Here is a 27,184-nt window from a genome sequence, read left to right on the forward strand (position 1 = left end):
TGGCTCTGGCTCTCTCATTGATCAGCTGGGTGACTTTGCACCAGTGCCCTCCCCTCTCTGAGACTTAGTTTCCATGTTATTAAATACAAGCGTTGAATTTTATTGGGGGTTCTCCAAAAATTCCAAAAGAGTATTAAGTTTACACGTAAAAGGGCCAGCGATACTGGGAAATTGAATTAAACAAACTTTAAGCCACTTTCTTTATTTTAGGACTCTTAAATACACTTATCTGTGATGCAGTCACCAAGAGAGGTGAAAGCGAACAGCATTTCTTACTCTATTTTTGCCCAAGGAAGCTTCCCCCACCATGAAGAAACATGTGGAACTAGTCATCATCAGAAGACACTTGCAGAGATTGCTGGATTAGGTGATGTCTAAGGTTGTTCCAGCCCAAACATTCCATGATTCTGGACTTCCAGTGTCTTGTGCACCTCCTGTTTCTTCCATTTGCTCCTTCCTTGGGTTGATTGACTCTGGGCTCTGTTCTAAGGTGGCTCGCAAACTTGAATGCCTGTGAAGTCACTTAAAGATCTAGTCAGGTTCATGAATCCCCCTCCCAGCAGCTTAAATGGAAAACAACCCACATCACCCCAACACACACACACACACACATACACACATATACTGTGCCTACAGCCCAGACCCAGGCCCAGCCTGAAGGGATTGCAAAACATGCTCTAGTGTGCATTTGGGAAAACAAAGAAAACCCTACTCTTTTCTGCCCCAGACAGTCTGAGACGCTTGTGTGCCCTTGGGCCTTTGCCCAGTTCTCTCATCTGCCTCAGTCCTGGTACTAAATTGGTTCAAGGTTTGGAGGAAAGCTTCAGAGTCATGGATGTTTAGAGTTCTTAAATGCTGAAGTCACCCCTAGACCCTCTATGACCACCAGAGGGCGATGACAACAGCATCTGTACTGAAAGCTGCTCCCAAGAATAACAGCAGTAAATTGCACCTAATGTGTTTATGAATAATGGAGGGGCTGAAGTGTGTGCGTGTGTGTGTGTACGTGCAGTTGGGTGCCTGCAGCTAAAACTTTGAAAATCTGCTAAGTACAATACAATAAAATCTGCACCTCTACTATATATTCACAGGATGTGGTCCAAGCAGTTCAAAGTTCCCTTGAAGGAAAATGAAGTAGAAGGAATCAGAATAGCATTTATGTGAAAGAAAAGGGAAGAACTCTCCGGAGCGGAGTTGTTGTCGAAGACACGGGGTGTGTGAGTGTGTGTGTGAGCGTACATGTGCACATGTGTTATATGTGATCGAGTGTGAATGTGTATAAGAGTGAGTGTGTAAGCATGTTTGTGTACAAGTGGGTATGTGTGATGGTGTGTGTGTGTGTACAGGGCTCATTCAGATTTTTCCAGTGTGAGCAGACCTCAAGGAAGTCTGGGCAATACTTCCTCCAGTTCCTGCCCTCTCCCTCCAAACAAACAAACAGAATCATTCCTACAAGTATTTATGGAGCCTCTAACACATGCCCCTCCCCACAGCATCTGGAAAAGCTCAGACCTGGCCAATTTTGAGCGGCCACTGGAAGAGGAAGGCATTGGGGGCAGAAGGGATGCCTTGCATGCAAATGACTCTTTTGAAAAAAACACTTTCTCTTCTTTGATGCTCCGAACAGCCCAGTGAGGTGGGCCCAGAGAGGGCTGTGGCCTCCTTGTTTTGAGGAAATCAAAGCCCAGTGGTGACACGATTGACCCAGAGTCACCTCGTCAGGAGGCAGAAGCTCAAGGACTAGGAACACGGCATTGTCAATCCAGGGGTCCAAGGCCCTGCCATCCCTACTTTTAGAGCACAGCAGGCATTGGGGTTGGGCAAAGAAGGACAGGCCTTCGGGTAGGGTTTACCAGCAGCGACCTGAACCACTCAGATGACTATTTTCTGTGACATTTGTGACCGCGGAGTGCAGTAATGTCAATAGAGTAGGTCCTTCGGGAAGAAGTGGATCTTGGCCAAGATGAGGTAGGATCTTTGTAGATGAGGTAGCTTGATGGGCTTTGATGGGCTGTGAAGTGAAACATGGGTGAATGAGAGGGCCGAGGTTTGGGGTCCCTCGAGGCTGTGACCAGACAAGTCACTTCACTTCTCTGAACTTTGAGTTTTTATCTATAAGGTCGGGGTACTCAAATGCCCCCTTGCGGGACGGTGTTGGCACAGAAGGAAAGAATATTGAGTAGCATGCTCAGCTCAGGGCCACCAGCCCGATCAGTCCTCGGCTCCCCAGAGTGAGTAAGCCTCAATTCTGGGGCCCTGCTGGCCGAGCTCCCTCCTCCGCTGCCTCCTCCCTTCGAGCTCTCGGTTGCTCCAGCAAAGTTCCCAACTTAGTCGACATGACGCGCGGCGCAGCCAATGGGAGGCGGAGCTGGCGTTTTTGGGGGGCGGGAGGGGTGGGCCCCACGTCTCCGGTGTCTGCCCGGCTCAGTGAATGGAGAGAGCGAGCGCCGGCCAGCTCACCCGGTCGCCCTGTGCCTCAGCCGCCGCCACCGCCGCCGCGCTCCCGAGCCCAGCCCCAAGCCGAACCTCCCGGGGCGCCGTGCCTCACTGCGCTCGCCCCAGGTCCCCAACCCGGCCCGCGCCCCGGGCCTCGGGCCAGCGGGGCCAGGGGGCGCTCGGCACCTGGGCACTCCGAGCGATGCGCAGCGGGGCAGCGCCGGCCCCGCCGATGGAGCTGCTGCTGCCGCCGCCGCCGCCCGGCGCGCCCCGCTCCGCCCGCGCCCCGTGCGCCTGAGCGCCGAGCTCGCTCCTCCTCCGCGCCAACTCAGCCGCCCGCTCCCGAGGCCGCCCGTGCTCCCAGCGCACCTCCGTGGTCTCCACGCGTCTTGCCCCGCCGAGGCAACCTCCTCCGGGCGCGGGCCCCTGCACACTATGGCCCCCGGGCGGACGGAGGAAGGCGCCGCGGTGCGCGCCCGCCTGGTGCTGGCCTTCGCGCTGGCGAGTGTTCTGAGCGGCCCCCCCGCTGCTGCCTGCCCCACCAAGTGTACCTGCTCCGCCGCCAGCGTGGACTGCCACGGGCTGGGCCTCCGGGCGGTTCCCCGGGGCATCCCCCGCAACGCCGAGCGCCTGTGAGTACCCCCGCCCCGCCCTGCCTCACCCGGGCCACCCACCTGGGTCCCACAGAGGGGGCCCCCCGGCGCCAGCTCCTCTTCCTTCTCCTTGGCCGCGCTAGTTGCAGTCTCTGCCTTCACCCTCTCCTGCATCGGATCCTTCACTCTTTGAGTTGGGGGTCTGTGGCTTTGGGCAGGTCTGGGGAGAGAGGTCTCGAGGACCCCTGTGATGAGCAAAGAGCAGTGTCTCTCCAGGGGTGAGGGTGCCAGACGCAGGGCCAGCTGACAGCTTCCAAGGAGAATGCTGGCAGGAGGCGAGGAGAGATGACACTGCAGTCAGGGAGGTCTTAGGGTGAGGGTGAGGGGTCCGCGCTCATTAAAGAGGGGGTGAAGGAGAAAGCTGAAGGGTGATGGGGCGTCAGGGCACGGAGACAGGAGAGAGGGCCTGAGAGACTGTGACCGGCTTGGAGATCAGAATGGGCCAGCCGCTCTCTGGCTGCCCTTGCGAGGAAAGTTGAGAGTGTGTCTGAAGGTCTAACTTCTGAGGAACCGAACCAATTCAGAGTGGGTGCTTGCAAAACCCGCCCTGCCTGGAGCGCGGCCTCGGAGATGCCAAGTTGCAGCCCCGGTGAATTTTTTATGGCTCGGTTATAAATGCCTCCCCAAACGGGCCGGAGAATGGAAATGCTGACAGCCCTTTAAATGAGACCCAGCGCTATAATCTTACAAACCGCACTCAGCCTCGGATCCTGGGCTTGGCAGCAAGAGGAGAGGCGCTTGGAGAGTGGGGTGGATTGACCCTCGTTTTAACCCCAATTGTGCAACCAAATATTTACTTTTCATATGTCAACGTTTTGGAAACATTTATCATTTTGATCCTCGGACCAATTTCAAAACTTGGACTCTGGGGTGGGCTCTTCCTAGCCTGCAGTTGGGGAGTGGGGAAGGAGGGAGAAATGGTAGAGGGGGTTGGAACTGGACTGGGAACACAGCCCAGAAGTGGGTGAGGGTTTGCTCTAGCTGGTAGATTTCTGCATGCCTTGCTCTCCCGCTGCCCCCTTCTGCACATGTCTTAGAGTAGGTGCATGGGTTTTCAAGATTCTGCCTTCTTGACTTTAGTCTGGAGGAGAGTGGGCCAGAGACTAAGATGTATTGTCCTAGAGTGTGTTATTCCTGTTAATCACCTCCTGTCACTCCGCTTCTCTTCCGCTTACTTTTTATGTGTCCCTGAGCGGAGACTCAGTAGAACTGCCTTCCTTTTTCCTGGAGCTTTCCTTTGGCTCAAGACATTTTTTGCAAGTGCAGTGATTATTCTGTGGGGTTGAACCAAACAGTTCTTGAGGGTTAGAGCTGAACCTTCATGAATATGTGTAGAAAACGAGGCTCGGAAATGTGAAATGACTTGCCTAAGGTCACACAGCAAGGTGATGGCAATAAAAGGGCAGAATCCAGGTTCCTGCAGCCTAATGCAGTCTTTATATTCTACAATGCCAGTGAAAAACTTGTTTTAGTGGTATTTTTGGAAACCTGTAACTTATAAGCTAAATTCCTCTCTCTCCTCAACACCAGGGCCAGCCACATGAGTTAGTGAAATAATAACTGTAGCTAATGTTTAATGAATGCTTTCTGTGCCTCAGTTTGTTTACATGTGTTATCTTATTGAATCTCTACGATGATCATTAGTTACAAAGGTAATGCTTATTATTCCACTTTACAGTTAAGCCTTTTTGTCGTTTGTTCAAGGTCATGTAGTAGCTAGTTAAGTGTTTGAACTCGAGCACGTCTGGCTCCTAAGTCCATACCCCCTACCACACTGCTGGACATCCTTGGAACAAGGTTCAGCTTGGGCCAAAGCTATAAGTAGACGGTCCTGGGAGGGTTCTCTGTGGGCTGGGGTCTTAAAATAGGCAGCAGTTGTTGCTGCTTCAGGTACACCCTGCAAACATTTGACTTGCCTTGACATTAGCTCTCCTTTTGGGGTCTTGAGTCTACTTCTCTTTGATATTCAAAATCATGTTGCATGTTTGAGACACCAAGGAGAGTGGGCCCCTCTCCTTCTAGCATGTAGGAGGTCTTCAAAAGCTGCAGGCACAGCACTGCAGCCAGCATGCCACCGTGCTACCTCTCCCAGGAGACCCAGGCAGCTGGGGGCTGCCCATCTGCTCTATAATTGAAGAGATTGGGTAGAGACTGGAGTCCTGGGCGTTCCCATGGGTCCCCTGCTGCCATGGCCACCGGCAGGCATTGGCGAAGTAGGAGGTGTTTTGGAATATCTGAGTCTCCTCTGCCTTTGTTCTGGTCACTGATGTCTTTTTGGTTGGGGTGCATTGGGGTGATGCGTCTGGCTTCTCATTCTAGTCTCTTCCCTCCCCAGGAGAGGGGGCAGCCTTTACAAGCAGGCTGAGTCAGGGTTACTGCAGGGATTAGGTGCAGCTTCCCAAGAGTCCCAATACTCCTTCATCACCCCACACCCTGTCTCAGTCAACTCACCTGTAACGTCACAATTTTGCAAACTCTGGTGGGGCCGTGGCATTTCTGAACTATGCTAAGGATTTCTTTAGGGAGGAATTTTTCATTCATTCCTCCCTTCATTCATTCAACAAACATGACTTGAGCGTCCACTGCATTCCAGTAACTGTATATAAAATCATGGCATATACAGAAGAAAACCAGCAATCCAACTTAAAGAATGTAAGCAAACGACGGAAGAAGGAACTTTCCTTTAGTGAGCCTTTAAACTTCTCAGGGCTCATTTTTTTCATGTGGCTAAGTGTTGTCAGCACTGCCGTCAGATGCTCGGGACCTTCCTAAGATCCATTTTCTGATCTCAAATGTTTATGTTGTGCTTTATAACAAAGAGGAAACATTTTCTCCCTTCTCTGTTCCTGCTGTTCTGTCTCCCAAAGAGGCTTTTATGAAGAGGTGTGGGGGGGGGGAGGGTTTGTTGCTCTGGTAGTGTTGACTTCTGAGGCCTTGTCCAGCCATGGCACGCCATTAAAGCAGACGTCCATGAAGATAATGTGGTCACCATTTGGACTTTGCTTCAGGCCTGGAATGAGGCCTGTTAAATTGTTCATCATTAAGCTGGTATCAGAGCTAGGCGTCTGTGTTCTAGCATATTCTCCATAATGTCAGCACATCACACAGAGAAACTCTCTGTTGTTTATAAACTACCGACATTTTTTTTTTCCCTCAATGGGGAGGTGACACCCACAAGAAAGCTAAATAAACGCAGAGGAGAATTCAGTGTAATTTATTATCCATGGAGCAAAGATAGAGGACAAGGGGAGAGGAAGTGAATGGTGGTGCCTGAAACAAAACATTTACCATGGAGCACAGAGTAAACAGATGTTGCGTTTACCCTTCTGAGTACAAAAGGAGCCCACAGATGTAATTCTTCTCCAACCACAATCTCGGCCTGGAAAAAGAGGAGACATGAAAATGAACTCTCACGCAGGGCCCCTTTGCCTCGTCCTGCCTAAAGGCAGGCAGAGGCCTACTTCTCACCCGCAGCGAGGTGGTGGCCTGAACAGTGGAGTGGGGCAAGAGTGGACATCTTTGGTTTTTCACTTGGCTCTGGAACATGCTGGAGACTGCTGTATTTAAATAAACATTTCCTGTTTGCGAAGGAATACGGGCTAAAGGCTGAAACGTGAGAATGTGGTAGCTTAATTTTCTCCATCACTCCAGATGACGGCAAGCTTCGCCGGTGGTTGGGTCCAATAAAAACCAACACCGTGTCATAGGCTTTCCCTTACTTGACCACAGAGGTCCTGAGGTCAAGTGGGAGACTTTCCAAGATGCTCAACAGCCAAGCCCTGCATCCTGGTACTCCCAGCCCTTGGGGCTAGCTCAGAGGACCGGGGGCAAGCTGGTGGATCATGGGGCCTCTCTTGACCAACCATGAGGACGTGGCCTTTCCGGGAAGCAGCGTTCTCCTGCCGAGCCTACTGGCCTGGACGTGAGCAGCTGAACATATCCGCCTCCAGTGTGCTGTGCAACACTGAACAGACTGCTTTACCTCTCTGGGCCTCATTTTCCTAAAAGTAGAATTCTAGTATAGTCTGTGGTTTTTTTGTGTATAGTCTGTAGTTCACTGGTGAACTGTCAGGGGCCTCTTCCCCATAGCATAGAACAGCACCTGGCACATAGTACGTTTTCAACAAGTATGTGTTGAACTAAATTAATGATGAATCTCAAAAGTACAAGTAGTTCTTACAAGTGAAAGCTGGGCAGTTATAGATCTGCATTTTTTATGTATGGCTAAGGGCCACTTGTTAGTAACCTATTATATGAGTTATTAAGCATTTCTAAAATGTGTCTTTCATGAACTAAAATTACTGCCTTACTAGAGTTACCAAGGACTCATAATGAGTGATCCACTCTGGAGTCTGGTTGCCCGACGTTGCTTAGCAACCTTACAAAACTCCTACTGTGCACATGCCCATGAAAAGAGCTAGAAATCCTGAACACTTAAACCATAGGACTTTCTAATCAGGAGCTCATCAGCATTATCCTGCACTCTCTGTGATTTTTGATTGCTGCTCTGCTTGTTTTAATCGATGTATTTGTAGGTTCACTATTAAGTTTTGCTTTTGCCATGAGCTGGGCCATGTTTATTTTGGCATTTTTGCCACTTTGATTGTTATTTTGTTTCTCCCCAGTTCTGTTTGTTGTCACTCAGTGCTTTCTCCCCTGGAAAGTGAGAACAGTGGGTCCGAGAGCTGTGGGATCTTTTGCACTGAGTGGGTCGTGCAAGGTTTCAGAGCCCCGTGCCTTCCGGTTCAGGCCTGGGCTCTGGAGATAAGACAGCTCTGGTTTAAATTCTGGCTCTGTTACATCTTTGCTGTTGCACCTGGGGCGGGTCACTCCACTCCTCTGGGCTGTGGTCTGTTTAATCCCTTTGTACCGTATTTGCATGCCTGTAATAGGGGGATGATAATCGCATGGGCCCTGCGGAAATGCTGTGAACGTGGCCTGAGGCAATCCATGTAATGCACTCAGCACAATGCCCAGTATGTTGCTTTTCCACCTACCATTCCTTACTTGTAAAGGGCGAAGAGTAAATGGTCCTCTGGGGGGCGATTACATGAAATAATGCACAGGAAGTGCTTAACACAGTACCTGGCACATAGGCCTCCACAAACTCTTAATGATAGTGACCACAGCTGTTACTTCCATTTCTTCATCTCGGGCCCCATCCAGCTGGAAGTTTGGAGATGCCCACTTGAAGTGTGCCTGTCGAGGCAAGTTCCTCGCCTGCACATAGGCTCTGCCCAGTCTCCCTGTGCCTGGTTCCCTCCCTCTCCTCCCCAGCTAAGCCCAGGTTGGCCTCTGTTCCATAAAACGGGGATTACGGTTGAAGTGGTTTATATCTTTTGCATGGGCATGCTGCTTTGTGGTATATTTAAATAAGGAATGCATTTTATTTATTTATTTTGGGGGGTCAGATTTTCATGGGGAATTTTTGGCCCTGACTTTTTTTTTTCAATGCTCATTCCTTCCGCCTTTCCCTAAATACCTCCTTTTAATGACTTCCCGTGTCTGCCTCTGTTACTGCTTTTACTTGAAACAGCTGTATTTACTAGCATGCTCCACCCTCATTATGTAAGGTGGTCTTAACCCTTTTTAGAACTGCTGGAAAAACAAAAAAACAAAAACAAAAAAATAACAAGGTATGGTTTTTCCTGAGAGGCTTTCTGAACCACCACTCATTCTGGATACGGTAGATCAGAGGGGGCCCTGCTGTGGTTTCTGGTGCTCCGTTTTCAAGGCTCTCCATTGTTCGTGATTCTCCAGCCTTACATTTAAATCCATCTTACTCAGGTGGGAAGAACTCATAATAGGAATCCTCTGCTTGGAGACCTAGATTGTTATTTTGTAACAACTGCTAGTGCTGGTCTGCCAAAGGCTCTGCTTTCCTTCCCACTCTCTGTGGTCTTCGTTGGTCTGTTGCTAGCACCATGTTTGATACAGCTGTTCCCTGGGAAACATTGTCAGGAGTGTGTGATTAAAATCCTCAACTTACCATTTAACTAGCTGGGTGACCTCAGTTTCCTCATTTATCAAATGGGAATAATAATAATATCCCTTCATAGGATGCTATGAGTATTGAATATATAGAACTACCTGAGTCATAGTGCATCCTCCATAAATATTCCTATCATTTCGATTACCATAATTCTTGCCGACTGTAGTCTTCCTTCCATAGCATGCTCAAGATAAAACCTGATTTGGAAAAATATGGATTTTCAAGGTTGAAGGGGGTCCTCTTGTCCAGGTTCCAGCCATGTACAGGTTGATCTTCCACCAGCACGATTTTGGAGAAAGTGGTCATTCTCCTTGGTTTGATTACATTTAGTGGTGAGGCACTCAGTTCTTCCTAGGGCAATTTATTCTATTTTTAAAAGCAGTTCTAAGAAGAAATTTTTCTTTGTTTGGGGGTTGAACTTATCTCCCATTACTTGTTATTACAGAGAGCAAGCAGAATCCTTTTCCCAAATGATAGGATTTCAAACGTCTTATTGCTCTTGCATTTCTCACCAGCCACTTATCCAAGTCTTCTCTTTTCTCCATAAACTTTTATAATCACCTCAACTATTCTGTGCGTGTTAGACTTTGAGACAGGCACTCTCCCCGTTCCTAGTTATGTTCCTCTAAATAGATTCCAATTCTCTTTGCCTTTTGTTAGTTTGGATGAGACCTTCCACTCTCTTGTTATCTTACCTTCTATCAGCGCATGCTAAAGGGACCTCTTCACTTTGGACAGCCACCGCCCCTGCGTTGGCTCATTTTGACCCAGCTGTTCACTGCATCCCCAGTGTCTCCCCAACCCTCCCTGCTGTTGATCCTATTTTCCCCCCCGATCCCAGATTTGTGCACTTGACCTTTTGGCGTCTAAGTGCAACACTTTGCATTTATCCTAATTAAATTTTGGCAAATACTTTCATTTCATCAGCTTTTCAGGAACATTTCTATTTTGATTTTCCCTTCTGGCATAATAACCACTCCTCTCCTCATTTCCTCTGCAGTTTTAGTGAGCTTGCCCTACAGATCTTTATCCAGGTTGTCAGTATAATCAACAAGAGTTCTCTCTGCTTTTTTCCAAGTCTTTCTGTGGTCTGGGGTGTGGATTACATAAATACATTGTCCTGTTCTTTCCTGCTGGGGTAGATAAAAATGTTGATGTCTTATTAGCCTGTAGCATCTTCTTTCCCTGGGGTTCTGTTCATATTTTCTCTGGAATGATTTCCTATTAATGTTTAATTCCCCTGTTTGTTGAATTTTCTCTAAACTCTTGGTTTCTTGTAGGCTTTTCCTTCATGACTTTTGCTTCATCCTTGTTCTGTCAAGCTGGTGCCAGAAGCCCCATCAGCATGGGATGTGGGGTGTGTGTGTGTGTTGATGTGTATATGTGTGTTATTCTCTCCTGTAAAATATTTTAGCCTGAAAAATTGGGCCCTCCTTTCAGCAGCATGGCTCAGCTGAGAAGCCTGAGTTTCTCAAAGTGATTTCCTTTACCATGTGAGGCGCCCCCTGGCACAGGGCTCGTTTGCTTGAGTAGTGCTTGGAATGAATGTGATAGAGGATGAAGCAGAGAGGCCTGAGGCCCTCCCGACATCATTGTAAATAATAACAACAACCACCACCACCACCATGACAGCTCCCATTTATGGAGCCCTTCTTTGCGCCTGGCGCTTTTCTCACCCTTTATATGCATGGACTCAATCTTCGGACAATCATGTGAGACAGGAACTCGTTGTGTCCCCATTTTACAGATAAGGAAACAAAGTCAGAGAGGTGAAGTAACTTCCTCAGGTGGGAGAAGTGGAGCCAGGGTTTATCCAGGCAGTCTGGTCTCTGGTCTGCGCGCCAACCACTGGTCATGTCATTCCTCCCCCAGGTTAAGTCAGCCGCCCTTACCTATCTTCTAAACCCAATTCTCAAAGAACAACCAGAAGAAAAAAAACAACAACAATGATATCCAGTCGAATCAGGGAGAACCTGTTTGATGTAAGGCATCCCGAGAGGGGTGCCAAGGCTATGTTCTGGCAAAGGAGCCATCCTGTCCAGCTTGGGGAAGTAGGTGACATTCGAATTGGAGCTTGAGGGTGAATAGGGTTCCCATGGGTAGAAGTGGGAACGTGGTTTAGATTCGCAGAAGTTCACGGTTGCATGGAACCTAAGAGGGCCTGAGCCCCATTTAAAATGACAGGAACTGCGCTTAAGGCAGTTTTATCTAACAGGAGAGTTTAGGGCTGAATCCAGTCTTAGGAAGAATATCACCATAGTTATGTGGCTAATTATTATGATTTTTTATTTTGGATTTGAGGGGATAAATTCTCCATGTACAGTTCTGATGAGCCTTCTTGACCAATTATATTCCCCCACGAGTATCTGCCTAGCTTTTGCCAGGGATCCCCATCCTTTTCAGTTAGTTGTACTACTTGCCTTCTTTCAGCCATGATCTCCAGGCTCCTGCCACCCTGAGATCAGGTCCTGCTGGTGCAGGATGCATATAAGATGCATCCTGGCTGGACTAAATGTGACTTCACTTTTCACGGTCTTATCACTACTTGTGTGGGCTCATACTTCTCTTCTCTTGTCCAAAATGCCAGTCCGAGTTCCTGACCCCTGATTCATTCTGCACTTTGGCAGCAGTGTGCATTGTCATTCCTGAAAGTCTGCCAGCACATTTAACCACCCACCTTGACTCCCTCTTGAGTTTTTCAGCCTCCCTAGTTACTGTCTGCTACCTAGCATACCCACTCTTTGCTCCCCTGCCCTCAATTAGTGTATACCCTGGCTCGGGTCTGTCTGCATAGTGTGTCCGTGGTCCTCTTCTAATCTGAGGTTTATGGGCTTGACCATGGACTTGTGCATCTTGTGTATCTCTCCTGGAGCCTGAGCGGCTCCTGGCCCCTGCCTTGACCCTTCCAGACTGGCTTCTTGCCCAATCCTGCCCTCTGTGTAGCTCTCCATTGCCTAGTACTGAATTTGAACTTTGACCATCTAAGCTTCAATTCCTGAGATTGGATTTTCTTAGGATCTTTGTGGCCTGGACCTTCATTGGAGACTGGAGACTCCCAATCCATGGCTGTGTCCGGAAAACAACTTCAGACTTCATCTTCATGGCCATCTGAAGCCTTTTATGATGCCCAGGGTGGTGTGTAGAGGTCCTCTGGGGCTGGACTCTGTGAATGATGAATTACATACAACATGCTCTTAAACTCCCTGCAGCCCAAGCAGAGAATAGAGCAGATTCTTCTGTGATTGAAAAGCTCAACAATGATGATTTCATTGGAGAGCTGTCCTGCTCAGAAATGTGTTACAAAAGTTTCTGGACCATCTAGCACTTTCCTGATATTCTTTTTCTCCTCTGCATCTCTTCCAAGCTCTAGAACACAGGTAGAAAGTGTTTTATACATTGGGTTTCGAAGGGGTCTGAATGGGAAACCAGTGGAGAGTATGGTGTGATATAACCTTTAATGAGGAAAAAGACCTAGGTGGAATCCTGGTTTCCATCCTTTTTTTTTAACTGCAGAAATTTATAGGAGTATCTTTCTGAGTCTTAATCATCTCATCTGTAACCTTTAGAATGGTGGGAATAACACTTCTCTCACAGATCTGATGCAAGGTTTAACTGAGATCAGATGTCTGCAAATGTCTCCTAAATCTAGTGCCGTGGGAATACCTTACTGATTCCACCCACAATATCTAAATCCTGCCTCTGAAAGATAACCAGGGTTCATCTTAGAATCTTATATTTACAGGTGAGGAAACTCAGCAGACTCAAAGGCCTTGCTCAGGGTCACCCATGTTTTTGAACTGGGGTCTTCCTTTTCATTTATCAAGATGCATCTTTTACAAATGCACACATAGCCTCACACCAATGTCGGCAATCCAAATGGGTGGAGTTGAGAGGACTTTTCGCCTTAGTAATTAATAAGTGGCAGTTTCCAAGAACGTAGAACCAGGGGCTTCCCTGGTGGCGCAGTGGTTAAGAATCTGCCTGCCAGTGCAGGGGACATGGGTTCGAGCCCTGGTCCGGGAAGATCCCACGTGCCGCAGAGCAACTAAGCTCGCGAGCCACAACTACTGAGCCCACGTGCCACACTACTGAAGCCCGCACGCCTAGAGCCCGTGTTCTGCAACAAGAGAAGCCACCGCAGTGAGAAGCCCACACACCACAATGAAGAGTAGTCCCCGCTAGCTGCAACTAGAGAAAGCCCGCACGCAGCAACGAAGACCCAACGCAGCCAAAAATAAAATAAAATAAATTTATATATAAAAAAAAAAGAAAGTAGAACCAAATAAGGGGCTCTGTGAAGGATGCAGTCATTTAAAGGAGCTATTTGTTGAGTGCCTACAATGAGGACTAAGGCAAGTGAAATGTCCTCATCACTGGAACAGCTCAAAATAATGTGGAAATCCATCTGGGCTATCCTTTCCCACCAAGTGACTGACAAGGCGAAGGCCACCATGCTAGGTTCAGAGAGGACATTTATGGGGTGTTGGGGGAAATGAAGGATGGGACACCAAGCCCTCAGGAACCACTGATGAAAGCAAGCCCCACTCATCCCTTTTAGTGGGTATAAATATGTAGAAAAACTCACACATCATAAAAAAAAAAAAAGTACAAGTAGAATAAAAAAAAAAAACTCATGGGGAAAATATTAATCTGAGAACAATTGTATCCGAGAAAGAATTCCAGTATGCCTCCGCAGCTAGCTGGCAAACAGCACAAGTTCTGCATTTTATTAGAGTCCTAACTCTGCGTAGAACACTGACCTTATTTGAGAAGCATTTCATAAACACTGACGCACAGCGCAGCAGTATTTGAGGCAATGAAGAGATACAGGGCCTCCTTTGGGAGACCAGCTGCCCCTCCTGGGCTATTCCAGCTGTAACCAGACCACTGGGCATTGTTTCCCTGTGGTGCTCATTCACTCATTCTTCTCTCTTAGGTTTAACAAAGCAGGTGGGAGATTTCCCAGGGGAAAATGAGGGAGGGGGGGCTTTGGACGGAAATTGGCTCTTTGGGCAGGTTTGCCTAGGCGTGGGGAAGGTGACAGGCAAGACTCAGCTTTGAGGGGAAGGGTCTGAGAACTTTCATTTGGCCCAGTTTCTTTTTGGAGATCTCGTCTTGTGCCTGGAGATGTGTGCTGTGCATGTGTGTAGGAGGGTGGCTCCTGGGTGGCCTCCACCTGATTCTCCGGAAGGGAGGACCTGGGGCTTGCAGTAGCCCTAAGAAATGCACGCACTACATCTCCTCCTTCTAAAAGTTGGCACTTTTCTTTCCATCTGCTGCCAGCTTACAAGTTCTGAATTTCTGCCATGGAACTCGCTTCTGTCCCTCCCTCTCTCATTTCCTTCCCTAGCCGAGAGGGTTTCGGGCTTTTGAAGTATCTCTGGAGATCATCTGGTCTACCCACTCCCCACTGCTCTCAGCCCACCTGGACAGAGACATGTCTTAGAGCTGTGATCGGTGGGGACCTCAGCTCTGTGGCATGAGCTGCCCTCATGAGAAGTTTGTCCTGCTTTCATTTCATCCTTGATCACAGCATTTGGGCCTTGATAACAATCACTCAGCCGTAGGAGGCCTCTGCCAATCAGGGAAACTAGGAAGACAGAAGAGGGACCAAATCTAGTACAAACAATAAGGAATAATGTGGAACCAAGGGAGAGGCACCAAATGGGTGACTTGGGATTTCAGAGCCTATCCTGAGGGCTCCAAGCACCAAAGTAGCTTGATTACGGTCTAGAAAGGGAAAATCCCAGATCAAAAAGACAGCTGGGAAACAGGACTAGAGCAGAAATCCAAAATGGGAAGGCCAGTCACTTCATGAGAGTTTTTAACGACTCTAGTGCCCCCGCCCCTTCTAATTACTTCATACCACAAGATGGTAACCAATCTGCTCTGTTTACTCTGTTTAGGCGTACCTTTTAATACTTTCTGAAACATTTCCCATAAGCTTCTTCCTGCCATGTGCCCTCTTCATGTGTTCTAGAAATTTTGCAAAGACCTAAATCTCCTCTGGGTTCTTTCCCGACGGGAACTGCATGCTGATTCGAGCCATATTCAGCCAGGAAGCTCTCTTTCCGTCTTTAAAACAAGAAACATCTCCTTCTGAGAAGACTTCACTACAGTTTTCTTTGTGTTGCTAACGAACAAAGAGGCCCCATTGCAAAACAGCATTTCATGAGCAGAGTGGGGCTGAGGGCACCACTTGCCAAATGTGACTGTGTGTAGTTGTGTGGGCGTGTGGCGGGGAAAACGGCTTTGTCAAGAGGAGGGCCGAGGGAGGCAGCTCGGGGGAATTTTTAGCAACTGCAGCATGGTGTAGTAGAAAGAATGTTTGCCTGGGAATTTGGAGACCTGGCTGTACCTCTGACATACCGTGTGACCTTGGACAAGTCACTTGACCTCTCTGGGCCTCAGTTTCCTCGTCTTATAAGGGGATGAAGGGAGTAGACTGGACGATCTCCAAGAATCATATTAGCCCTATGCATCTTTACTTCTAGGGGCTGGGGTTTGAGGTTTAGACTGGAGCCAATATCCAACCAACCCAAGGGACTTTCTAGAGGCAGTAGAGAGGCCAGGACAGCTGCTTCAGGGAGTGGCTGGTCCTTGATTAAGGCTCAAATAATTAGCTCAGTTCCACAGTAAGCCTTCTGAAATTAAGAAAGAAAAAGATGTTTAGTTTCAAAAATAGCATGTTTCTTAAGACTGATTGGATTTGGGCTTTGTAGACTTTCTGCAAAGACAGAATTTCCCTTCCTCTATAGCAGAGCAGTTTACAGTATTGATGCTGGAATTAGTGTGATCTGGGCTTGAATGCCATCACTAGCTAAGCAATCATGGGCATGTTCTTTAACAATCACCTGCTTCCTTGGGCTGCTGGAGGATCAAATGAGGTGATACATGTCAAGCTTAGAGGACAGTGCCAGGCATTAAATATCCACTCAAAAAGCCATTATTCTGATTACCTATTACTGATTAACAAACCACCCCAAAACTTAGTGCTGTAAAGCAATGGCCATTTTATTATGCTCCATGATGCTTTGGGTCAGGGTTTAAGACATGGTTCAGTAGGGTGGCTTGTGTCTGCTCCCTGATGTATGAGGCATCATATAGAGAATGGGAATGACTGGGGGAGACTTGAATGGGTGGCTACTAGAATCATCTGCAGGCTGTTCACTCATATGTCTGGCACCCAGGTGGTTTGACTCAAAGGCCGGGCTCCATTGGGGGTGTTGACTAGAGTGCCCACATGTGACCTCTCTATGTGGCTTGAGCTTCCTTGAAGCATGGCAGCCTTAGAGTGACCTAACATCTTACATGGAGGCTCAGAGCTCTAAGAATGGTTGTGTCAGTACACAACCCAGAAGTTGCCTGGCTTTTTATGAACTGGTCTTAGAAGTAACATAGTATTCCTTCTGCTGTATTCTACTGCTCTAAGCAACACAAGCTAGCCCAGGTTAAAGTGTAGGAACCACTTCTCCAAGGAAGAAGTCCCAAAGAATTTGTGGCCATGTTTAAAAAACTCTACAGCCATGTATTTATCATCGTTATTTTCTATACTGTGTAACTAATCTCCTAACTAGATTAAAAGCTTCTTGAGGGCAGGAGCTATGTTTCTCTATGGGCTTTGTACAATGCTTGTGAAAATCAAACTAAGTCAACACATTTTAAAAAATCACATTGAATTAGATAGGCAGGAGGTTTGCTGGAAAGTCCCTGAGCTTTAAAGCCAGAGAGATTTGGATTTAAAAAATCTGTATTCAAAATGTGCCCTTTGGCAAGTTACTTGTCTTTCTAGACTCAGTTTCCTCATCTAAAAAAAACGGAGACAGTGGGCTTCCCTGGTGGCGCAGTGGTTGAGAGTCCGCCTGCCCATGCAGGGGACACCAGTTCGTGCCCCGGTCCAGGAAGATCCCACATGCCATGGAGAGGCTGGGCCCGTGAGCCATGGCCGCTGAGCCTGTGCTCCGCAACGGGAGAGGCCACAACAGTGAGAGGCCCGTGTACTGCAAAAAAAAAAAAAAAAAAAAAACCCGAAAACAAAACAGAGACAGTAATACCTATTTCAAGGATTGTTGTAAGAATTAGCAAAATGCCCAACACGTAGTTGATGCTCATGAACATTGTGAGGCATCCTGGAGCCGCGGCAATCACACAGATGCTCAAGCTGACAGATCTGGTTTCAGATCCCATCGCTTACTGTCATGTGTCAACAGACCAGTCCTTTCATTGTTCGGAGTCTTAGGAGCCTCATCTATAAAATGGGTGTAGTATAATAGTACCTTTTAGGGTTATTGTGAGGTTCAGTTATGTGTCATCTAAAGCTACTAGCTCAGTCCCTGACTCTTAGTAGGGACTTAATACATAGTACCTGTGTACTGAGTAACCACAGTTAACAATGATAGTTCTCCTGTTTGTATATTGATTCATCCTTGAATTTATGCATTGAACAATTAAATATTTAATTGTAATTATATATTTAATTACACAGTAGCCTCGTTTTTCAAGTCCCTGCATACTAGGGTCTGTAGATGCCTAGATGTGGGAAGAAAGCCTCACAGGATGGAGAACTGGCCCTTTGTCAAGGAGCCAGCTTGGGAGGGTGCTCTGTTTGAACACATCTGCAATTGAACTGTAATGGCCCCTGTTTGCTTTTGACCCCAGAGCGCCCTCGGCTTCCTTGATATCTTTTTTCCTTTGGGACTATCCTCTTCCTTACTGCTGTGTAACTACAGGCAAACACGCTAACTCTTACCTGTGTCTGTTTTTGCTTTTTTTGAAAAGTGTTGTTTTCCTGGCTCAAAGTTGGCAAAGCTCTACCAGCCTTGTCTGTGTGGTGCCAGGCCAGAACACCAGGTCTCATTTTTCCAGGTAGTTTCTGGGACCTGAGCTCTGTTAGGAACTTCTCCTTTTCTTCCCTAAGATCTCCTAAAATTCTTTAAGAAAAAGCCTAGATAATCTGATAAGATAAATGGACCGTGTTCTTAGAAAAATGCACAAACTCACAATATTTTGCAAATGATTTTGAGGCCATTCATGGCCACTTTTCCGATGGCAACTTTCTTCTGAATGACCCTATCTGTTTCATTGGTTTTGATTACAGGGGCTTCCGGGTTTTTGCTGAGTTCTCCTTGAAGTTCATAGCGTACCTGTGAGACTGTCTTATGTCTTCTTGCTTACTTGCATAAGTCCCTCCATTCCCTCCATCATAGTAGACGTGTTGTGTTGTGGCTGCCCAGGATTCAGTCTTGCTTCCCAGAGGAATATTGTCTTTTGCACTCACAGGATACAGTCTGGTGGATTTGTAATCAGGGACCTTGCCTTCTCCTAGTCAAGGGATGAGCTCATGACCCAAGTCAGGTCTGTCTGGTGCTTCCTCCCTGGAACTGGAATCTGAACCAGAAGGACAAAGAGACTGGACATGGTGGCTTGCCAGATCATCTAAGCACTTGTGCAGGGACGAGACGTGCCTGCTTTCCTTTTTCCCAGACCTGTTTTTAAGATTCCCACTGAATCCAGAAGACCCTGATCGCCTTCTAGTGAATTCCCTTTTGCCCAAGTTCACAAACTTACAACCAAATAACTCTAACTGAGAAAGCCACAGATAGCAAACTTCTGGGAGAAAGTGGCATAATGAGAAAGATTATGCCTGGCATTTGGAGAAAGGCAGACCCGGGTCTGAATCACAGTATTACCATTCACCAGCTGGGTGCCCTTAGGCAGGTTCACTTTGCTCTTAGGATGTCAACATCATTGTAAAATAATGATAATGAGTCCTGAAATCCTGATTCTCAAACTTGGTTGCACGTTGGAATCACCTGGGGAGATTTAAAAATTACTGATGCTTGGGTCCCATCCCCAGTGATTCTGATTTAATGATTTTGAGGTGCTTCCCAGATGTGATTTTGTAAAGCTCCCAGGTATTGCTGATGTGCAGCAGTGTGTGAGAAAACTGACCTAAAGAAAAGTTCCCAATTATAGAGAATATTAAATAAGTTATATAAAACACTTAGCATTATGTAGGAATTGATAAAAATCACTCTCCTTTCCCTTACCCTCTTAAGGTGAACTAGAATTGCTTGATTTTGCTTCTAGCACAGTTTTCCTTGTTTGGAGTAGTCATAGCAATGCATGACAACCACGGTGTAATGTAAGCCACATTATTTTTACCATTTGAGGTGAAGGCCGATTGTAAATGTAGCTGGAATTACAGAATATACAAAAATGTGATTACTTTTACATCCATAAAATAACTAGGGTGAGTTCAACAACGCTTTGTGAGAACATTCTATGGAATAACTGCTTTAATGGGTAGACAGAACTGATTTATAATTACTATGACAACAGCAAAATGGAGCGATGTCTTCCCAAGGGACCTGGACCAGGACCCAAGAGGACTCTCTCCCAGGTCTGCCCTGCAACCTGCTGAGTGACCTTGCCTCAAGCAGCTTCTCTCTCAAGTTCTCAGTTTCCCCAGATCCTACTTTCCAATTGGTGCAGCTTCAGCAGTATCTTTTAAGGAAATATGTTCATGTGACAGTTCTTAAGACAATGATGAAAAAGGTCTGTAGGAAGCAGAGTGAAAGCAGGGCTTTGAAACTCTTAGAGGAGATAATTATCTGTATATCTGCTCGTTCTCCCAACTGCCACCCCTCTTTCTCTGTACCCCATAGCCCTTCCTGTATCTTGCCATGTAGGAACCTATCCACACCTCTGTCTTAATAAAGTCTTTTCTACAAAGGAGATGCAAAGGGAAACTTCCGTCTACACAGGGTTTTTCTACCTCAGTACTATTGACATTTTCAGCGGGATGTTTTATTGTCGTTGTGGGCTGTCCTACTCCTTTTACGATATTTAGCAGCATCCGTGACCCCTACCCACTAGATTCCAGTAGCACCCTTCCCTAGTCTGACAACCAAAAAAACGTCTCCAGACATCGCCAGATATCCCCTGGGGGACAGAATCACCTCTGGTTGAGAACCACTGTCCTACCTAATCTCAATGAAGTGCGTTTCAATTAATAAAGCAGCATCAATATGTATGCACAATGGTTAACCTCTGTAGTACCCTCAGGGATTTTCTCAGACGTCCATGAGCCTTACGTCCATTATCACAGATGGGGGTTCTGAGTTACAGAGACGTTAACAGCAATAATAATAATAATAGCCACGGCTACCATTTATCGAGTATTTATCATGTGTTACGTGCATAGCTAAGTGCTTGATATGTTATTACATTGTCTCAGTTAATACTTACATGGAGATAATTTGCAAACCAGTGGCCAGTGGGCCAAAACCAACCCTCCAAAGTGTTGTGCTTGGCTCACATGGTATTGACTCACATATTGGTGTTTTTTTTGTTTTTTGCTTTTTTTAGTGTCAATTTCTTGCCAACATTTTAAGATTCGTGAATTCATATAAAAATCCATTTCTGGCTTCTTTTTTTAAAAATTGGAAATTTTGGCAACAGGGGTTCAGCTTGGCTCTATGGCAGTGGTTGACTAGTGTTTAGATGAGGCATGTCTCCCTTTCACCACAGTCCCCACCGCTCCCTGTTGTGACTCCAACCCTGAGACTGTGTGTCAGCTGCCATTTGGCATCATGTTATTTTTCTTTTGCTCAGCCCAACTTCCCTCATTGATATCAGCTGCCAGGCTCCTCTAGGCTGTCGCATTTGTGGCTCTTTCCTTACACTACACCACACTGTGTGGCATATATTACCGTTCTCATTTTAAAGGTGGGAAAACTGAGGCTCAACCAAAGGAAAGCTCTTGTCCAAATTCATACAACAAATAAGCAGAAAAGCTGAGAGCGGAATCTAAGCCTTCCTATCTCGCCAGCATTGCCCTGCCTGGAATCACAGAGTAGCCACCGGTAGAGTCTCCCTGCATCCTGGGATGCTCCAGCCGGATCTTCTGCATCTTAGGGTTTCCTTGGAGAACCAAATCTCAGTGTCCTTTTGATCACCAGGAAACCCACATGTCACTGGGACGGGAAGAGTGTCCTCTGAGTGTAGCTCTCAAGCTGCGTTTTTCCTGCGTCTGTGCCACTCTTTGGTCTGTGTCCAAAAGCTGCTCACACACTCCCACGTAGCTGTGGGACCAGCTGGTGTGTGTGCTTCTGCCTGAGATGAGGCTGCTTGCCTGTGGGGAGGATGTGATTGCTTTAGGAAATTAAGTGGGAGTGATTAATTAGGAAATGTACTGAGGACTCTGGAAAGAAATAGCAGAAAAGGAAAAAAAATTGGAACCCTAAATACAGAAAGCTTCTAGCCACGTGGCTAAGGAGACTGCATTCAGTGGAACTAAGAACATTTGATCGTGGTTTGTTTGTTTGTTTGTCTTTGCTGCTGTTGCTTTGATATACAAGGATGCTGGGAAGAACCATAACATCAGCTGACCCAGCCTCTCGTTTCACCAAATGGCAAATGAAGGCTCAGAGACTACCAGGAGAAGCTGACAGCTTAGAAAGAACAGCAGGGCTTGGGACTCAGAAAGACCTGCGTTTGAATTGCTGATGTGTTCTTGCAGGGTGTGTAAACCTGCGCAAGTCTCCGTGAAATCAAGGTAGCATTGACTATTGCCAAGGGCTGTAGCAAGGCACCAGTGAACAAAAGCAGGCACGATGACTGCTAATCAGTACCGTGTGCCAGGCACCGTTCTAGCACGCGGCCTGTGTTCTCTTACTTTTTTACAAAAGTCCTGTGGAGTCGGTACTATTATTAGCTCGTGGTGTAGATGAAGAACAAAGGCAGTGAGAGGATACATTATTTATTCGATGTCCCAAAGCTCGTAAGTGGTAGAGCCACGTTTCCAGTGTAGTCCGAGTCAGGAATCCACGTCCTCAACCATTAAGCACTGTGCCTCTTATGCATATGATGTAATGTATAGATACCATTATATAACCAGTAAATAATATAGGACATTTATGTATGATATAACTGATATTATAAATTAATTAAATTATATGCCAAAGTAATTACTGTATAAATAATTTATATATAAAATGCATTCTATTAGGTTGAACCCTGTGGAATGGTCCTTTTTGTTGGTAGGAAAGGTTGAAAGTAGTAACCTCACAGAGTTCATCCTAATATGTGCTGTACCAGTCACAGAAATTTCTCCTTCTCTCACCTTCCTCAGCAAGTTCCTAACTCTGAACCTCAGTCTCCTCCTCCACAAAATGGGGCTAACCTCCCTCACAAGTGGTGCTGCTATACCGTGTCAGTCAGACAATGTGCGTGGAAAGCATCTAGCATAGTGCTCAGTAAGCAAGATCCATTGTTATTACCTGATTACAGCCGTGGCTCCCCACACACCTGTAGGGTCCTGCTCTTTAGTACTCCTTCTTCCACCCCCAGTGGCTTGGCTTTTAGCTTGAGGGTCTTCATATGCAATAAAACTTTCAGGTTATAGGTGAAGTATTGGGCCCAGGAGCTGTATTTTTATTCCACAGGACTTTGATATTTTCAGTATGCTTCAGTCAAATACAAAGCTTCCCGTCAGGCCAGGCCGAACGCTGTTGCCTTCCACGCACATAAGAATTAAGGGGCTGCCGGCATGAAATACCACCCTGCTGAGCCTCATAGCTCATTCCTTCTGTGTTGGCTCTCAGGTCCTCATGGGACAGCCCCCCCTTGCTGTTCTTCCTGAATTTTCGGCTTGTCAGCCAACCTCCTCTTTGGAAACTCCACCCAACTCCAGTCCAATACAATGAAAGTTCCTTCTGACCTCCTAAGGTTCTAGGTCTTTGCAGGAGAGCTGTGGTGATGGCCCTGCTCTCTCCCGAAACCCCTTGCCAAAATGAGCTTGGAGGGATTGGTGGCCCAAGCAGAGAAGAAACAAGCCTGAATTCCTCCTCTTCAATCCTGGCAGTGTCTCTGGATGGGTATCAGCAGTCCTTCCAGTCAGTCTGGAAAATCATTAGGAGACTAAGTCTGCCCTCATCCTGGAGGGAACCCCTTCTGTTTCTCAGGGATCTTGGGGATCAGAGCAAGTACCTGAGGGGGTAGGGTTGTTTGGGTCTGTGCACTAATACTGGAGCTTCATAGTAATAATAAAAGCTGACTTTGATTGAGACCTCACGTTGCATCAGGCACTGTGCAAAGTGTTTCTTATTGTTTCATTTAATCCTTACAAGAATAGGATTAGGTCTGAATTGAGGCACAGAGGATAGTTTGCCATGTTGACACATGTGCCAATGGTAGAGCCGTAATTCAGGCCAGTCTGACCCATAGCTTTGATTTCTTAACCACCCCGCTCTATAGCTTAGAGTCTTCTTACTTTTGAGTTTCCACCAAGTGGGCTCCCCTGATTCTAAAGCAGCAGGTTTTACTGATTCCTAGACGTGGAAAAAAATTGCAGAAAAATAGTGCTGATGGTCCCTGAATTAAAGCTCTGAGATACTTGTGGTCTCGATTGCTGCCTGGGTCTCCTTTGTGGAGCTGGACTTCCTTGTGCCAGCTCCAAATTCCATCAAAGGAAGAGTTGTACAGGTTCAATGGCGTAACACAGTACTAGTATCAGGAGAGCCCATTCATTCATTCACTCATTCATTCAACAAAGCTGTGCAGAGTGCACTCATGTGCACCTGTGATGTTCCGGTGAACAAACCATTTCTTATCTTGCCAGTTTTCTTTTACAAAAAACAACCTACTATGATGGTTATAATCGAAACAATAAAACAAAAACCAAGAACTCAGAAATTAAGTATTAGCAAGGATGTGGAGAAATGAGAATGCAGTGTAAAGTGGTGCACCCTCTGTGTAAAGCAGTATGGCGATTCCTCAAAAAGTTAAGCACAGAGCTGCCATATGATCTAGCAATTCCACTTAGTTTTGAGGAAGTTTGTACTCAAAAAGAAGTGAAAGCAGGGACTCAAACAGGTACTTTTATGTCAGTATTGCAGCATTATCCACCATAGCCAAAAGGTGGAAATAACCCGTGTCCATCAACAGATGAGATATGTACATACAGTGGAATGTTATTCAGCCTTAAAAAGGAATGGGGTTCTGATACGTGCTACGACCAGGATGAGCCTTGAGAACATTGTGTTAAGCAAAATAAGCCAGACACGAAAGGACAAATATCATGTGATTCCACTTATGTGAAATGTCCGGAATAGGCAAATTTATAGAGACAGAAAGTAGATTAGAGGTTAGTAGAGGCTAGTGGGAGTGGAGAATAGGGAGTTAGAGCTTAATGGGTACAGAGTGTCTGTTTGGGTTGACGAAAAAATTTGGAAGTAATGGTGATGATGGTTGTGCAACATTGTAAATGTACTTAATGCCACTGAACTGTGTACTTAACAATGGTTAAAATGGTAAATTTTATATATATTTTACTGCAATTTAATGAAAATAATCTCATCACAAGAGAAAGAAAACGTCTGCTTTGTAAAGGAGTAACATCTTATAGAAATCCCTTTCTTATTCCCCTCAGCACCCGGGGCATTATGCCTCGCATAGGGCCTGGCATATAGTAGATGCATATTTCTTTTTTTGCTGAACCAAACTGGGAACAGACTAATTCCATTTGTAGTCGGAAATGGCAGTGAGGCTGTTGAGTGTAAATTTTACTGCCATGGCAACTGTGGAACACCAAGATGATACATATGAAAATGCAGTGGTATTTTTGGCAGGTGGGGTCAGCTGAAGGTAACACGGCCCATTGCAGGTAAATGTAAGGTTTGAGGGAGCGTGAATTGTTAGTAATTGTTATAAAAATTCAGAATACCAACCAGGCTGTGTCCTCTTTGTTCTGGTTGAAAGCATCCAGGCAGCTCTTTGGACCAAAGCGGGTAAGAGGATGAAGTTGGTATTGGACTCCAGGAATCTTTGCTAGAAGCTGCCAAGGGATGACAGGAGGCCAACCATACTTCTCTCCATTCGTTCATGGCACAGTTTGAATCCTCAGGAAGAGCCTCTGTGGGTCTAAGGATCTCCTTGACTGTTAGCAGAGTCACAGCTGGTATCTGGGGGAAGAAGAAAGAAGACCGTAATTTGACATTTAAGGAAATAAACCTGGGAGGAGATAAAAGGGATTCGTCTTCCTGTGTTGTTTCATAGGCTGGAATGCTTCTTTTAGAAGGAAATGGTTTCTAAAAGCTGATGTGAATTGTGTGTTGCGGTCAGTTGTTCTCCCTTGTGTTCAGGCTTAGGTAACCATTTTTGGATTGGGAAGGAAAGTCTTTGCCTCCCCTCCCCTCTAACACCCCTCCCCCCCACCAACACACACAGATATGCAGACATGCAGTACACAAACAATCATTATTAGCAAGCGGGGAGCAGTCTTAGAATCCAAGAGCCTGATGTCCTGCAGGGGCCACCATCCTGTCCTCAGCCCACCTATGACTTCCCTGTTCCAGACTCAAGAGTTCTGAGCCCTATCCCCTTCTGATGTGTTGTGTGACACAGTGGCACCATGAAAGAGCCTAGCCCTCTGACACTGCCACTGGGCAAATCCCATTTGGAAAGGTCTTTAGACAGCCTCTGGGGGAAATCTGGGGATGATTTCATGCTAATACAAAGTCCATGGGGTTTGGAATTAGGGCTAAATTGAATCGAGGCTTTGATAACTTGATAGTCGTATAACTTTGATAAGTCACTAAACTTCAGTTTCTTCATCTGCAAAATGGGCACAGTGGTACCTATGACCCAGGGTTCATGTGTACAGTACCTGAACATGAGAAGCACCCGCACACCACCTGCAAGTAGGCAGCTGCCCACTCCTTGGCAGTTATTGCTATTATGAGGAAACCTACAGCCATTTTGTGTCATTTGGATCTGGCACTAGAGTGTACAGCTGCTGGTCTGCTTGACAAATCCCAGGCAGCCATGATGTAGCAGAGGTCACGACAGCACCCAGCTGTGTGCCATGATACAAAGAGCTAATGTTTAGAGGTCAATCACTGTATTTAAAGCACCAAGCTGCTTTATACACATGATCATGTTCATTCTCACCCCAACTCTGTAATGTTGGTACTATTATACCCATTTTTAGAAGAGAAAACTGAGGTTTACTGAGGTTAAATGACTCATCCAAGACCACTCAACCAGTAAGTACTTAAACCCAGACATCTGACTCCGGAGCCCAAGTGCATAACCAACACACAAGCTGCTGGGGCACAAAAGCCTTCCTTCGGGTCACTTTGGAGGGTGAGCCAGGGAGATGCTGGTCTCAGGGTCTGCCATGTGTTCTGACCACTCAGTCTCAGAAGCCCTTGTCCTATCTTGAACATCTCCCCATTTGCCCATTGAATGGAGTCCCCGTTCTTTGCTGCTTTTCCAAGCTTGCCAAACTCAGTCCCCATCAGTCATGCATTAATTAGTTCATTCTTTCACTTATTCCGTCAACATTAATTTTGCTGACCAGCTCCTTTGTATCATGACTGCTAGTGCTGGAGATCCTTTATTGAGTACCTACTAGGCCCCAGGCACTGTCCTGGTGACTTTCACACATTGTCCAATGTCATCTTCATACAACTCTATATGGTAGACCTTGTTACCACTTGCTGCCTATTACTGCTTCACAGTTGATGAAACCAAGGCCCTAAGGAGGTTAAAGCGGTTGCTTAAGGTTCCCAAATTATGTCAGAGCCAGGATTCAAATCCTTCAAGGCCTTCATCAACTCTAGACCCAAAAAGATGTCTTTCCTTTTCCTACTCCTATAGCATTAATTAGTCTTCTAGTTGAACAGGCATCAGAATCACCTGGAGGGCTTGTTAAAACACAGATTGATGGGCCTCGGCCCCCAGAGCTTCTGATTCAGTAGGTTGGGATGAAGCCCAAGAATGTGCATTTCTAACAAGTCCCCAGGTGATGCTGATGCTCCTAGCTGGGGGACCCCACTTTGGGAACCACTGCTCTAGTCCAGATTCTTTCAGGACAGGGATCCTGTCTTTGTTTTTCCTCTAGCATTACACAGTGCCTGGCACAAAGTCGCTGCTTGGTATGTATTTGTTATATTGAATTGTTCAGTCGCACTTTCGTTTTTCCTTTATATACCATGTTGTGTTTTTATTTCTAAATGTGCAAATTCTTAGGCTTTGCCATTTAGGATTTAAACACCCAGGGATCAGGAATTTCACCTTATACTTTTTAGCACCTTTC

The 27,184-nt window shown here is 46.4% G+C and overlaps 1 protein-coding gene across 1 annotated transcript in view; it reads left to right on the forward strand.

Moving 5' to 3' along the window:
- The first annotated feature begins 2,432 nt into the window (after positions 1-2,432).
- SLIT3 (slit guidance ligand 3) overlaps positions 2,433-27,184 on the forward strand; it is a 624,276-nt gene continuing 599,524 nt past the window's right edge. Inside the window, exon 1 of the mRNA XM_081232840.1 lies at positions 2,433-3,068. Coding sequence (XP_081088966.1) covers positions 2,872-3,068 — 197 coding nt within the window. The 5' untranslated portion in view covers positions 2,433-2,871. The remainder of the gene's footprint in view (positions 3,069-27,184) is intronic.

The sequence above is a fragment of the Mesoplodon bidens genome (genome assembly GCF_964165515.1).
Source record: "Mesoplodon bidens genome assembly, chromosome: 4".
Taxonomy (NCBI): domain Eukaryota; kingdom Metazoa; phylum Chordata; class Mammalia; order Artiodactyla; family Ziphiidae; genus Mesoplodon; species Mesoplodon bidens.